Genomic DNA, 15235 nt, shown 5'->3' on the forward strand with positions numbered 1-15235 from the left:
GCTTGTTGTACACATTTATTATTTTTTTATGTTTGAAGAAATAAACAGTATTTATTTTGTTACTTATTGAGGACGAATACTTACTGTACATACTGCAGCAGCTCACGTGAAAATATCAGACAAAACACTTGGATATATATTATTTATGCCTTGTTTTTATCATTGTCAAGATAGATAGAATTCAAAATAGTAAATATTGCTAAATAATCCAAGATGGCAGTTTATTTCCCACACTTATTCCACTGTTTTATACAGTTTATACAGACTTTGTATGTGTGGGTCATGGTTGACACCATCGTTTACTGCTGCGATACAAAATTTGATTATTATTTTTTCATGTTTTAATATAGCTGCCATTAGTACTATTATTTGATTAAAGATTAACTTAATTATAATATTAATATCATAGTTTCTGAAAAGTTTTAATATTATTTCCTAAGAGTGGTCAGGTCACAAAGGTGAAGAGGAACTCAAAGAATGAGTGTATGTCGAAATAAAGCTGGAGTCTCAATGCCACGATAGACCTAACACGCTCAGCAGCCAATGAAACACAATAACATCGTGACGTCACCCCGATGGTCCGCACGAAGTATATTATATTTGTAATTTGGTCGTGTCATGCTGTCCGACAGAAAGAAAACATTACGGAACTAAACTTCAAAAATATTAACCTACTTGGTAAATCTTTATGCTGAAAAAACGAAATTTTGTTTTACTAATGGGGTGTACTTTAATATTTGTAGCTTTCCTTCATCTGTTTATATAAACTGATATCGTTGTTGCAACGGTGACGTCATAATCGAAGATGGCGGTCGTGGCATCCTAATTCCTAGAAACGGCTTATCGTAGGCTTTATACATGGATGCTTAAGCCGGTTTTAGGAATATGTGTTCTTTCTAAGGCAAAAAGTATTTTGAGGTTTTCGAAATCCTGATTTTTTGGCGTTTTTTTCCCCAAAGAACTGGTAATTTTTGAAGGTCAAAGGTCAAGGTAATTCAATATGGCCACTGAGTCACAATCCAAGATGGCGGTTGGCACCAGGCACCTCAGCCTGAAGCCTGGCGCTGGAAATACATTTACATACTAATTTTGTGTTACATATTTCTTGTATTAGGGTTGGGTGACGTTAAATGTAACTATTTTTTAATCTAATGTTTATAATTCCTCAAGAACTTAAATTTTTTTACGTGTGGATTTAAATAAAATGGAACAATTTTTTTTTATAATTTAGTTACCGCTCTTCATAACATAATTTCGTAGTTTGAGAGCACAAAGTAATTTTTCTGTTTCATCAAAAATAGTTTCTTCACAAAGTGGGTTTTGAGATACAAGTGGCTACATTTTTCTACATTTCTAAACTGGTAATATATATTTTAGTACGCCTGCTTTCTTTTCATTTACAAAAGCAAACTATCTCAGAAAATACGAGCACCGAAAACAACAGTAGAGAGAGATTTGCCAGGAAATGTGTTTTAAACAAACATGTTTCTTTCGTGTCACAAAAAAGAAAAGTCTATCAAACAAAAGGACTGACCAAGGAAAAGGAAATTAAATTTCTGCCACGAAAAAAAAAAATTACTTGGTTTTTTTTTGTTCCGGAACACAGCACTGCAAAGAGAACAAAAATAACTCGTGCGGAACAGTACTTTACGACTTCAGTAAGCAAAAGCCTGGAGTGGTTACAAACACTACCCACTGTAAATTCACTAAATAAGGTTTGGGTTAACTTTTCACCTGAGGTAATGTTTGTAGCAAGTCTTAAGCTCACGGTACAAAACAAATTCGAGTGTGAATTAGTTTCTTACAGAAAACTTTTCAATACGCAGTTTTTTCAAGATGGTATAGGAATGTTTACATGGCGTTTTGTTCGTAAACACATTTTCTTCATTAGTAAACGTCATGTTGGTTTTCTGAAACACGATAACCGTATTAACGTTTGTGGCTATCGTTATACGCCAAAACACTTACGTGCATAAAATATATTTAAAAAAAAAACTTTTTTTGCTAAGTGCTTAACCTACCGTGATTAACAATTTTTATTAGCATGTAAACGTGATAATTGAGTAATAACCTACATATTTAACCAGCCACTGAGTTAAAGTTGAATTTTATTCGGGAAAGATCAAACTATTTGTAACTTAACCAGCATGAATTATTTCATTTTCGTTTTTAGGTGATTTTATGTTTAAAAATCATTAAGTAATTGCCATTATTTGAGTATAATTACATTTAATGGGATTATTATAATAATTTTTACATCACCGCTAATAATTACAGCAAAGTAAAACACTTACGTTATCACGTTGAGGAATTGCCAACATTTGCTTCAAATTTACCGTTTCCTTCAACAATGTGTGAATGCAAACCTTGGAAATGTGATGCGACACACCAAAAATGTTTTTCTATAACTTTGTTCAACACATGACTATGGTTATTTTTGCATATATGAAATACGTTTATCGAGACAATGCTGAGTATTTATTACAAAAATTGGCGAGTAACTGTGTATTATAATTTATTTTTTATTCGAGCAAAAATATTTAATAATGGAAGAGATGATCGAATAATAAATAATTTGACTTTATTTTATTATGTTTATAATTGTGCGCAGTTAATACTGAAAAGCTTTCCAGATAACGGTTTACAAATAAATCCCCCGACGTTTCGGTTGACATTGCAGTCGCCGTCATCAAGGAGCAGTTACCTAAAGTAGGTAACTGCTCCCTGATGATGGCGACTGCAATTTTGACCGAAACGCCGGTGAATTTATCACCAAGGTCACGGCTACAACCCAGAAGCCAAGCTACTTCAGACAATGGCTGTGAAAGCCTGCGAAAATTATTAAGGTTTACAAATAACTTTAACTACGGGAAGTACTGGGACAACACAATGCATAAATGATCGGGTAAGAATACCAACCCACTATTACTACTAACACTGTTTTGTAGTGATACAGTAGTTTTCTTGAAAATTTGCAAGTTTAAAATAATATGTAATTTTACATCTACAGAAAGAATTGCAGTGCATAGAATAGGTACTTGAATGAATGGATAGGCATAACTTATCGTCGATATTGCGTTCATTAGAACGATACCAAAATACTTACTAGAAACTTCCGCCACGTTTTCCACTTTCGAGAAGTCCGAGTGCAACCCCGCCGGGAATTGAACATCAAATGCCTTTGGTAGGAGGTGAGTCACCCTACCACTTCAACCACCGTAGCTTGTGCAAGAAGTCGTGGCCAATGTTGATATTAGGAAAGTATTTACATTTAATCAGGCGTGTCGATTATGACTCTGGTCACTCTGTCAAATTTTTTTGTTTCAAATATATTTGACGATAGAGTTGGAAGGGTAACATTGGATAGGAAATGGCTTCCAATTTTCTCCATCAAATATATTTGGACGCATAACCTCAAAATATGTTTTAAATCATATCACACTATCAAAGTTTATTTTTTTGTGTGAGCCATATCAAACTTTTCAATTGTAACCTTATTTAGAAATTTAATAATGCATCGTAGTCCTGGATGGAAGTGTTATGCTTTTTGTGCATTTTTTAACACGACAAAAGGACTGCGCGCCAGTTCAGAGCCTTGCACTTAGGGGCGATACCGCCCTAGAAGCACCAACGAGTATCGCACTTATCATCCAGCCTCATTTACACAAATACACACCATACTAGATGGACACCTTTAAAGCACTTAAAATCACTGAGATTTGAGCGGTAGCCATAACATTATATGGTGTAAAAATGAAGATAAAGCAGAAATTCAAGCCCTAAGAATGTTTTCAAAAATATGTACCGGGATTTTCATACCTAAACAGTATTCTTATAAAAATCATTTTAACCATTTTTTCTTCTAAACAAACAGTTCAGAATATTATCTGGAAACAGAACTACTTATCCTCCCATATCCTTAATTATTTTTTTTCGTAAACAGACACTACTCGGACATCTTGAGATGTTTTAATGTCACGTGTTTTTTTTTTAGGTTATACTTCTTTAGTCACGTTATGAAAAATATGAGGAGAGTGAATTTTTAACATGAAACAAAATTTTCACAGGATTAAAACAGCCTACAAACAAAAAAAACACTACATACAAATAAAAACTATATATGTGCTTTTAAATCTTATACTTTAGTGATTGATATGGAATACCGGCGCATAACATTGAAAACATTTAATTATTGTGAATATTAGTTATATAAATTGTACTTAAAAAATTTATAAGTGTATTAATGTAAGTGAGGTTATGATCCTGTAAGTATAATTTATCTTCATTATAATTGATTAATAATTATGTTATTATTAAATAAATGATTAAAAAATAAGTTAAAATTAAATTTAAGCTTATTTGTAGATTTTCAGTATTAATAAAATTCATGACTGTTATTTTACTACATTAAATAAATAATTATATACCTACACGTGCCTACATTAATAGTGAATATTATATTTAATAAAATATTTTTATAGCTTAAATTTATACTAAACCAAACGTATATTTATAATATTACTCCAGTCATCTTATTATTTTATTTCTAATAATCAACAGCATTCAAAATTCAGGTTAGTTTTTTTTTTATCACGCCAAGTAAGTATGAATTATAATGCGCGTACACGCACCCATATACATAATTTTATTTTTCTGAATCTTTGCACATCGTATGTGTGCCCGGGTAGACAGGGACCTCGACATTCATAGTCACAACCGGTGGGGGGGGGGGGGGGGGGGGGGGGAGAGAGAGAGAGGTAAAACGGTAAAACGCAGGTGGAAGTGAGAGGGCATTGTAGACCCGCCGTCGGAAAGGGAAGCCTACAATTCACTCGTCCTTCTGGACATACCCCGAATACTCACGTTGGCAAGCCTTCATTTCACAGACGAGAGAGCCAAACCCTACGTTCCCCGAAGTTCATGCTCGCTTTTTTTCCGTACCACAACAGGTGTATTTATTTGGGGGGGGGGGAGGGTAATCGCGGGCATTTATTCTCCAAATGCGCGGGTTTAACTTATAAGATGTCGTTCTTAAAATTAGCAAGAAGTAATTATAAATACTTTAAAACATTGTGGATGGTTGGTTATATTAGGTAAGTATAGCTACATTAAAAATACTGTAAAATCATTTAATGGTTGCTTAGCAAATAACTTTTTAATATGTAGCTATCCAGCGCTAGGAAAGCTATCTATCCTAACCAAATCAACCGTCCACAATGTTTTAAAGTATTTATAATACAGCTAACCTATCCTAATTGACCACAAGTTATCATGAGTTGTATATTTATTTACAGTGAACAAAAAAAAAATACCCCGAAGATGCACGATCGGAGGTTTGGCTCTCTCTCTCGTCTGTTTGAAAGAAGGCTTGCCAACGTGAGTATTCGGGCATGTCCAGAAGGAAGAGTGAATCGTAGGCTTCCCGCGACTGTCGGACGTGTGTGCTCGGGCTGCCAACCTTGTAAAGCATAAACGAACGGCACGCGTGGCCCCGCTGATGATGACGACTGCGTGGTCCGACCAAGCGCCGTTTTCAGTCCTCGACCTCGGCGGCTAACTACGGCGCCGCGACCGGAACTCTGAGCCAGCCCCACAATGCACCACGCTTCCGCCTCCGTTTTTCCCCTGGTAATCGCTCTTTTTGTGCTCTGTTCCCCGCGCGCGGGATGATAAGGACTGTTGATGGCCCCGCCCACTCCGTCTAAACATACGGTGTGCGCAGATCCAGAAAGGAAAAAAAAAAAAATAAACAAGACACGTGATTTAATAACCAGTGAGGCGTCTGTTCACAATAACCACTTAACAATGCGGTGAGAGCTGATGAGTGGTTACGTTTGTTCAGAAGAGAAAATGGCTCAAATGACGTGACAACGTCTAATGAATCGATGAACGCCGGCTGCACGCACGAAAAAAGGATGACACTCTCCCGTTACGCTCATTGTACGCTTGCGCCGCATCTATCTCTCTTCCACTCGATTGGGAACAACCATCGATTTGACTTTTTTCGAGGCACATTTAAACTTGAAACACTCCCATTCGTTTTCCTACTTTTCCTATCATCGTCCTATCCTTAACAGAATAACACAGATTCGAAGAAGGTAAATAGCAAACATGTATAAAAGTTATAGCTAAAATAATCTGGTCGTTAAAGTAATAAACATATTTGAATTAATGAGTGCAAATAAAAGTGAATATATCAATTAAATTGTAGATTTCATTTGACTCCTTCTGTGTATCCATACAAAATAGTGATAATTCAATAAAAATGATTCATAAAAGTATGCAATCGTTTCATCAATGTTTTGTTATGACGTTGTCACGTTAAACTATCTTCCATAAACCGACTTTACAGACAACCAATTTTTTTCAGAATGATTTTTCATACATGAAACTCTCGGTAAAGATTCTTGAAAGCACTCAAGGGACTTGCATTTACAACTTTTATATTCAATTCTCCGCCATACAATGTTAACAAAAAATTTTGTACAGTGTATTAAACACTTTCCAGAAGCCCAAATTTTCTCACAGAAATATTTAAATATGTTGTCAATATTTGTGTATTCAATATATTGTTTCATAGTAACTCTAAAATTTCCAAAAATTAAAAAATAATTTTTATTTGCTGCATCACATACGAAATATTTTTACATAGGTTATTTACTGATCAATTAGATATTATTATTATTATTATTTTGTAATAAATTCAATTAATGTGTGTCTAGACCGGATCAGTTTCAAACCTGGTATCCACACCTCGAAAATAATGTCATCACTTTTCTATAGGATGTATTCCCGAAGTATTAGGTTTCCGACTCATTTCGGTATATATGAATTTATTTCATTTCCATTTGTATCGTTTCATGTTATTTCAGTTTTTTCACATTAATATGTTCAAGTAGATAACATTTCCACACATTTCAGTCCTTTCCTTGGATTTATTTCGTTACAATTCATGCATTTAATCATTGAAATTATTTCCTATTAAAGTAAATTTATTTCCTTATAAATGGGTGTGCCACTGCGCTCAGAGGTGCAATGGTTTTTTTTTTGTTTTTTTTTTTTTTGCTCCACTCAACCACTCACTCGTGTGAATAACGTAGAGCGTAAGCTTACACCGCATCAACAGTACAGCTAGATCCTTTCTACCACCTCGGGTTATTTATTTTTAAAATACATTTATTTAATGCCAAGGTGGCATACATCTAATAAATTGATTTAGACATTGTAAGTGCAATTAATATTGGAATTAGCACGCGGTAGTCTGCGGGCGGGTGAGAGAGTATGATCGCCTCGTCAGGGCTTTTTCCACGAGAGGCATGTTGTGGAGGAACCTCACTGCATGGACCCCCACAAGGGTGGGGTTGGGTTGGACCCCTGTGTCCAGGGCCCGGGTTTATCTCAGTGTGTGAAATAAATGTACATACTCGCTGTGGCCATTTTTTAAGTGAAAATTAATTTTATAAACAAATCTGATATGTTTTGCTACATACATATGCGGAGAATGCACATTAAAAGGACAACAGAAAGACTGTTAGGGACCTTGTAAAGATAGATTATCAAGGATACTTCGACGTTAAGCTCGGTGATCAGGACAAATGCTGGGCACTGCATCAGGTCTGTGAAACACGTACAGAACATTTACGCCAGCGGACTAGCGGGAAAAGAAGAAGTTTGAAATTCGGCGTCCCGAAGGATGGTTTCGGAGAGCACCCAAAAAAAACACATCAATGACTGTTATTTAGGTTGAATAACATTCTAGAAAGAGTGTAGGTAAGAAATAACCATGAAATTATAATGTAGCACGTGACTGTAAAACTGTGGGAGGGGGGGGGGGGTTCCCGTCTCCGATCCTGAGTCCAAAGCCCTTGTAATCGTATGTGGGGGCCATGCCTCGCAAGAGAGCTCCCTTTTGCTTTTACCGTTAAGCCTTGCAGTTGGACGCGTGCAGAGAGAGAGAGAGAGAGAGAGAGATTGGTGATGGTTGTACCGGGACGCGCTTAAGATCGACTTGTGCAGTGGAATGATAAGTTATCAATGAGTGTAGCCGACAGTCTCAGGACGTAGTAGGTGGTACTTGCGCACTGGTCTCTCCGGTCCGATGCTAATGCGAGTAGGAGCACCCAGCGACTGAAGCTGTACACGGCAGATCTGCGCACAGGGGATGAACAGCGTGTGTATGGAACCGAACTGGCTAGTTATTTTTTTTTTTTTTTTTAGTACAGCTCACGACTCCCCCCTAAAAATAAGGCATATCCTTAACCGATAAGTGCGAAGGTCCAGAGATCCGAATGCCGTCCACTAAGGGTCCTGCCCTCTCCACAAACTCATCTTCCTTCCCCCTTCATCTTTCCTTAATCTCATGGTGTCAGATATGAGTAGAGATCCCCCCATCCCATTAAAATTGTGGCTTTGTTTTGTAAAAAAAAATTGTACATCAATTTTCGGAACGATCCTCATAATATATTCGTATTGGAAGCGCCGCTGTAAATAGTGGGTGGATTGAAGGAGTCCCATGTCTATAGCATAGAACTGCCTGACCAATGGAAAACCGAAATCAGGCACAGGCTTAGAGAGAGAGTACATGCTCTCGACGAATGAGTTCGCAGGCGAGCAGCTAGTGAGCTCTCCCAGTGTAATTAAGGCTCGGATGCTGTCGTTTTTGAATTGCCCGCCACACCTCTCCCCCCCCCCCCCCCAACACAATTCACCACGGGGACGCTGAATGGCTTGCCCCGGCACGCGATGCCCCTATCTCGCGGATCGCGCTAAATGCGCCGGACATAACAAACCACGAATAGCACCACAGACAGGGCCTCGTTGCACTGCACGTGTGTGTGCATATATACACGTCGAACGAACAGTTCTTCCAGGGCCCTTGGAGCGGCAACTGACGCCGCTGGCATGGAGCTGACGGCGACCATCATCTGCCTGATGTGCCTCGTACAGGTTAGACTGCGATCGCCAAAAATAAAATAGATTTTTGACGTGGCAACGTCTAATAAATCGATGAACGCCGGCTGCACGCACGAAAAAGTGTTCCGTTACTCTGTGTCCCGTTACGCTCATTGTTCCGTTACGCTGTGTCCCGTTACGCTCATTGTTCCGTTACGCTGTCGGCGAGTGCAGTAATAATAGGTTATGTTACAATTGACTAAAATATTACGGTGATTCATATAATTGATTATAGATATTTTATTTATCTGAAAACTTGTTCATAATTATATTTGTAACTTTATAGTTAAACGCCAGTTTTTTTTTTAAATTAATTACAAGTCATCTATCTACACGTGAACTGTTTCCGTCGACTGATTATAAAGTGAAGTGAAAAGTTAATGTGGTTTTCATTGCTTATTACAACAACAATGGTTAATCATTCTTGCATTTTAAAAATCTGATTACTCGTATAATTTCAAGTATTTATTCTTTTATTATTATAAATAAAAATGATTCAATTTTTTTCATAAAAGTATGCAATCATTTCATCAATGTTTTGTTATGACGTTGCCACGTTAAACTATCGTCCGTAAACCGACTTTACAAACAGCTGACGATGCGATCACGCACTCTCTCGCCCGCCCGCAGACCACCGTATAATAATTCCAGTTTTCATTTCCCTTACAACGTCCAAATAATCTTACTATTTAATTTATTAAAAGTATGCCATCTTGGAATTAATAAATTGATTTTAAAGATCAAATAACCTGAGGTGATAGAAAGGATCTAGCTGTACTGTTGATGCGGTGAATAGTTTAAGCTCTACGTTATTCACACAAGTGAGTGGTTGTGTGATGCAAAAAAACCGTGGCATCCCTGAGCGCAGTGGCGTACACACTTTGGGAACCCCTTCTACAGAAAAGTGATGACCTACTTATTATCTTCGAGTGCTGGATAACAGGTTTGAAACTGATCCGAGAGCCAGACACACATTTATAAAATTTATTACAAGAAAATAATAATATCTAATTGATCAGTAAAATAATGGATGAATATAATATTTCGTATGGGATGAAGCCAATAAAAATATATTTATTTTTTAATTTTGGAAGTTAACCACAAACGGACTGAAACAACGAGAAGTGACACGACTGTGCTTGGGATTTGGTGTACGTAGAGATAACTTAGCTTTGTTTCTATGAAACTTCGCACCCTGTAAGAAGTACTTACGGGCCCTACGAAATGAACGTTGCGTAAAATGTGTCTCGTGCATGGGGGTTGCCATAATTAGGTTTGTGGATAACATGTGAACAATTAATTGTGGAAATAGTTTCAGACGAGTGGTTTTAATGGAAGTGACTGTTTAACGAACAATAATACTTCATAACCATCATAAAGCATAGTCAAGCATCATTCTTGGGTTGTTGCAATATGGCGATAAGTAACGTAACAAAAAAATGTGTCTTCAACTACATACATCACATTATGCCATCTACTGACAATTCCTAGCCAAGAAATGTCGTGTTCGTGTGTGCTTGAATGTAAAAATCGCCTATGTCAGCTCCTACAAAAGTTGCAGTTTAAACAATTTGATCCATGCAGTGGATATTGTTGCAAGGTTCTTGAAGATATTTTTCATAAGAATTCGAGAGTGATTAAATGCTATATTTTGTAGAGGCGTGTTTGTTGTTGGCACAAAAATGAAACAATTTCCTGCACGTAAATTTTGGCAGTGTAGTGTCTGTCAGATAGTGAACTCAACTGAATAAATTTGTGTGTGTTTCTTAAATGCACCTTAACGCCGAAATACCACAATGAAACCTAACCTTACCTAACCGAACCTAGCGTAATATAACCCAACTTAACTTAACCTAGCCTAGTCTAACCTAACCTTACCTTTGTGGCAGTCCTGCAATGACATTTTTCGGCATTATTGTATTTCGGCGTTGTGGTACACAGCAGTTTTCTAGCTGTCGGCGTTGTGGTCAATTTGGCATTTCGGCGTTGTGGTGCGTCCCCTTTCCCGGTTCCCGGGTACGTGTGGCTAGCAGCAGACTCGAAGAACACAGCAAGCGAGGGAAGGTGTGTATGTGTTCCCAGGTTTACGGTGAGACGGATGGGAAGAAAGTGGTCCAGGTGGAGCAAGGGATGCTGGAAGGACTGGTGAGCGTCACGGAGAAAGGCACAAGGATAGCCACTTTCACCAGCATACCATACGCCAAGCCCCCTCTCGGTCCACTGCGGTTCAAGGTGAGTTGGGGCGTAGTTGTACACTGATGATCTAATTGCAACAATTCATTTTTATTACTGTTTCATCTGCGAATGAACAAAGACTGTTTTTTTTCATTCCTTTAATCTTCGTTCCATTAAAACTGAAATAATTTTATAAGCCGTAATAGCAAAAAAAAAAAAATCACACGCATTCCTGAACTTAATGTTTTGACTGATAGCTTATCCCTAATAACGTCGACTATATACAGGCTGAATAAGAATTTTACCACCAAACTCTGGTTGAAAGTTCCTCATAAAAAATAAAGCGAAAACTTGAAACAACTAATGGTTTGAAGTTAAAGCTGACCCCAATGGTTTGTTGTAAATATTTGAGAAATTATTTATGATATAACAATAAGCGTCTGGTTAGTATTTACTAATAGTTATACAAACACCGCAAAACTCGTCGCTGTCGTAAAATTATTTATTTAGTTGGGGCAACAGCGTTATTTTTCACTATATTTTCTGACGTGTTGTTTATTATTTCAAAGAAATCCTTATCCTTGCTTCCTTACTGATATTATAAATGCGAAAGTAACTCTGTCTGTCGCGCTCTCACGCCAAAACTACATAATCGATTTAAATGAAATTGGGTACACAGATAGTCTAAAGCCTGATAAAGGACATATGCTACTTTTTAATGCGAAAAAAAGATTGCAAGGGGTTGATAGGGGGGATGAAAAGTTGTATGGAATTATCGTCATTTTTAGAGCTAGAAGCTTGAAACTAATTTATTAGGCTGTTGATTCGATATAAATAAATATGACATTCAAAGTTTGTAAAAGTTTAACCCTCAAGGGTGTAAAATAACAATAGGGAATAGGGGATGAAAGTTTGTATGGAAATATGTAAGGTTTATGTGAATGTTTTATAAGTTTGCGACAAGAGACGAAATATTAAAGCTATTCTGATGTAACATTTACGGAGTCATTACAAAATGTGTGAAACGCTACCCAAAGACTATTCCACGCGGACGAAGTCGCGGGCACAGCTAGTACGGTATAAAAATGTTATTCATTGGTTGTATAACTTTATTCAGATTAAAATTATCTACATGCTGTGTTCTATATTAAAGCTTTCTCTTACATTTTCAATAAAAATTCTGTTCATCTTCAACTTCAGCCTTGGGAATCACTAGAGATCATAATTTGTAAATTGTTATTTTTTCCATGATGAACCTGCATCTAAACTTTGTTCGGTCGAGTTCCGACTCATCCTGTACTGTCAAATGATCTCTAGTCATTTGTTCTGCAAATAAACGGACTCATAACGTCATATTTTAAAAGCAATTGTGATAACATGTGACTAAGATATCATATAATTAGACCTAACCCCGGGCGAACTTTTAGTATTCTGCTACGGACTAGATATGCACCCAATCGTATTGTCCAGGACAATCGCATGATCTTTTGAATGAAACTGAGGTCAGTTAGGAATTTATTTTATAAATTGAAGAGTTTGTTTTCAAAAGGAAAATGTGACAAGGCCCAAGTGTTTACTTTTATTCCAAAAAAATAACGCACGGGCCATGGCTAATGATCAAAAAGGAGCTTATACCAAAACGTTGTTATATTTCTTTTCCGGAGTACATCAAAATATATAAAAACAATGTGTTTTATACATTTTCCTCGATTTGCTTAAAACAATTAGTATAGAATTTAGTCATTTTTATATTCTAACTATTCAACTTTTGTGTTTGTTTTATAAAAAAAATGTGAGGATGTGTAACATCTAACCTCAGTGTTCTAATTTTTTCAAATACACTTATGATACGAAACTCTTACACGAAATTTAACGTAGAATTCTTTTAAATAATGGCCGAGAGTGATAAATATTCTCAAATTGTGTTTTTTAAAAACATTTCTTGACGCGAATCACACGTAGTTTCCGCACCCGCCGCTAGAATTCGCTGCATCAGCAGCTACGTCGACTATCGAATCATTCGATTTGCAGAACGAATTTTTTTTTAATATCATTAAAGCGCGAAAGGAATATTTTTAAAAATACTTTCCTTCTTGTTAATATTCACTAAAGAGTCAAACTTTAAAGTTTGGCAATGTGAACTTTGACTAAGTTGGTGACAAACAGAGGCGCACCCAGGAATTTTTTTCGGGGGGGGGGGGGGTTGAAGTATTTTTTTTATGAAGGAACACCGGTTTAAAAAATAAAGAGGGTGGTCCGGGGGTTATCTCCCGGGAAAATTTGGATTTATAGGTGAAAAATTGTGCTATTTAAGAAGTTTTTGTATCTAATTATTGAATATACTGCTGGTAGAAAAAATAATAATTTTTAGTTCGGTACTAAATTTTGTTTTAGACAAGAATCAAACAAAGATACCTTTATCAAACCCAGGGTCTCGTCCGCTCAAAATCAGTATTATTTTAATACCATGAGAATCATAGCATGCATTAAAGTCCACATTCTGTGCAAATTAAATCACTGACAATGATGGTTTGCTTTTTACTGCATTCACACACCCAAATTAAGTTCACTCTACGAACAAAAACAAAGGGCATACAATTCACACATATAATGTCTAGTTAGAACTGCAGAAATACAGTCCAAAATTATGCAAAAATTGAGATAAACGTAGCGCACAAACAATTTTTAGTTTTTTATATAACACAAACTAATTTGTAAAAAAAATAATTAAAGTAATTCACGGTAGCAGACTACAAATGTAATACTAACACCATAATGTATACACTGACGTGAAAACATCTCGCAAGGTTTGGTAGATTGAGCGCTGCCCATATAGACCATCGTACCTATTTTTGCTGGGACTGGGAATGTTTTTACTTTTTTCCATTCTAGTTTGGTTTTTTCTTCTTCACATTTTCGGAGGGGGGTTTAAACCCCCAACCCCCCCCCCCCTCCTCCTGGGTGAGCCACTGGTGACAAGTTTCCATTCCACGCGTGAAATCACCCCCACCGGATGTTGTGTACCGAGAGGTGAGATGTTGCTCAGTGAATGGTTCTGGAAAGTTCTCGGGCTCTCGAGCGGAGGCGACGATGGGTTGCTGGTGTCCGCAGGCACCCCAGGCCCCTGAGAAGTGGGAGGGAGTCCGTCCTGCCGACGCGCCCTTCAGGGTGTGTACTCAGATGGGCCAAGGCGAGGAAGACTGTCTTCTGCTGAACGTCGTCGCGCCTCTGGTAAGGGAAACGGAACAACCCCGCGTGCAAACCCACACGCTGCTAGAAATGTGTACCCTTAAATTAACCAAGAACGCAGGTCACAATATCCATATAATCGTCTTTATCCTCTAAAATTCATGGGTATAAATTTCACTTACTTGGGAACATGAACCCCAAGAAAAAATTCAAAAACCTGGTAGAGACGACTGCAATAATAGATGTATTCCTTCCACGGGTGTTCTTACCCTGTTTATTCCGGGGAAAACAAAAACATAACTCAAAATTTTAAATCGGTGTCGTCTCTACGGAACACCAGCTATCTGAAATTACGAATAACTATTCGTGTTTTTTTTTTTTAGTTGAATTAGTCTTTTTAAAAATACCATTAAATTGTCTGCGATTTCTATCTGTGAAATACAAAAGTATTCACAAAAAATATATTTCAGTATTTTTTTTTACGTGTGCTTCTGATTATTCCTGTCAGTATTTTGATGCTTAAGATGTTGAAGAAAATGTTCAGCCATTTTTAATTAAATTTTAGACAAAAAAAATTGTAAATATGTTTTCTGCAGACATCCATAATTGTCAACATTTTATAGAATAAACATTGTTATTTTTAATCATTTACGTAAGAGTGCGAATTGGCTTACAACATCTTTACTGTACCTTTTAACAAGTGAAGTATTTTTTTTTCTCTTGTAGGATAAGGGTGATAAACTTCCGGTGATGTTCTGGATTCATGGAGGGGCTTTCTTCTTGGGATCGGCCAGCCTTGAATTCTATGGCTTTGAAAGTTTTGCGGATCGAGGAATGGTCATGGTGTCAGCTAACTACAGACTGTCTGCTTTGGGTGAGTATATCATACATTTTGAATACATTTCGATTAATCCACCAT

General features: G+C 36.9%; 1 protein-coding gene across 3 annotated transcripts in view; it reads left to right on the plus strand.

The window, feature by feature from the left end:
• The window catches only part of LOC134539194 (esterase E4-like), a 333286-nt gene that overhangs the window by 299112 nt on the left and 18939 nt on the right, over positions 1-15235 (plus strand). For 2 of the 3 annotated variants that reach the window (XM_063380966.1, XM_063380967.1), the window contains 3 exons: positions 11035-11184; positions 14239-14358; positions 15043-15190. In XM_063380966.1, the coding sequence (XP_063237036.1) occupies positions 11035-11184; positions 14239-14358; positions 15043-15190 (418 nt within the window). Of the gene's footprint in view, positions 1-8840; positions 8947-11034; positions 11185-14238; positions 14359-15042; positions 15191-15235 lie in introns of those variants that run through there. The other variant, XM_063380965.1, reaches the window with a different exon arrangement.

This window comes from Bacillus rossius, chromosome 15 (genome assembly GCF_032445375.1).
Source record: "Bacillus rossius redtenbacheri isolate Brsri chromosome 15, Brsri_v3, whole genome shotgun sequence".
NCBI classification, from domain to species: domain Eukaryota; kingdom Metazoa; phylum Arthropoda; class Insecta; order Phasmatodea; family Bacillidae; genus Bacillus; species Bacillus rossius.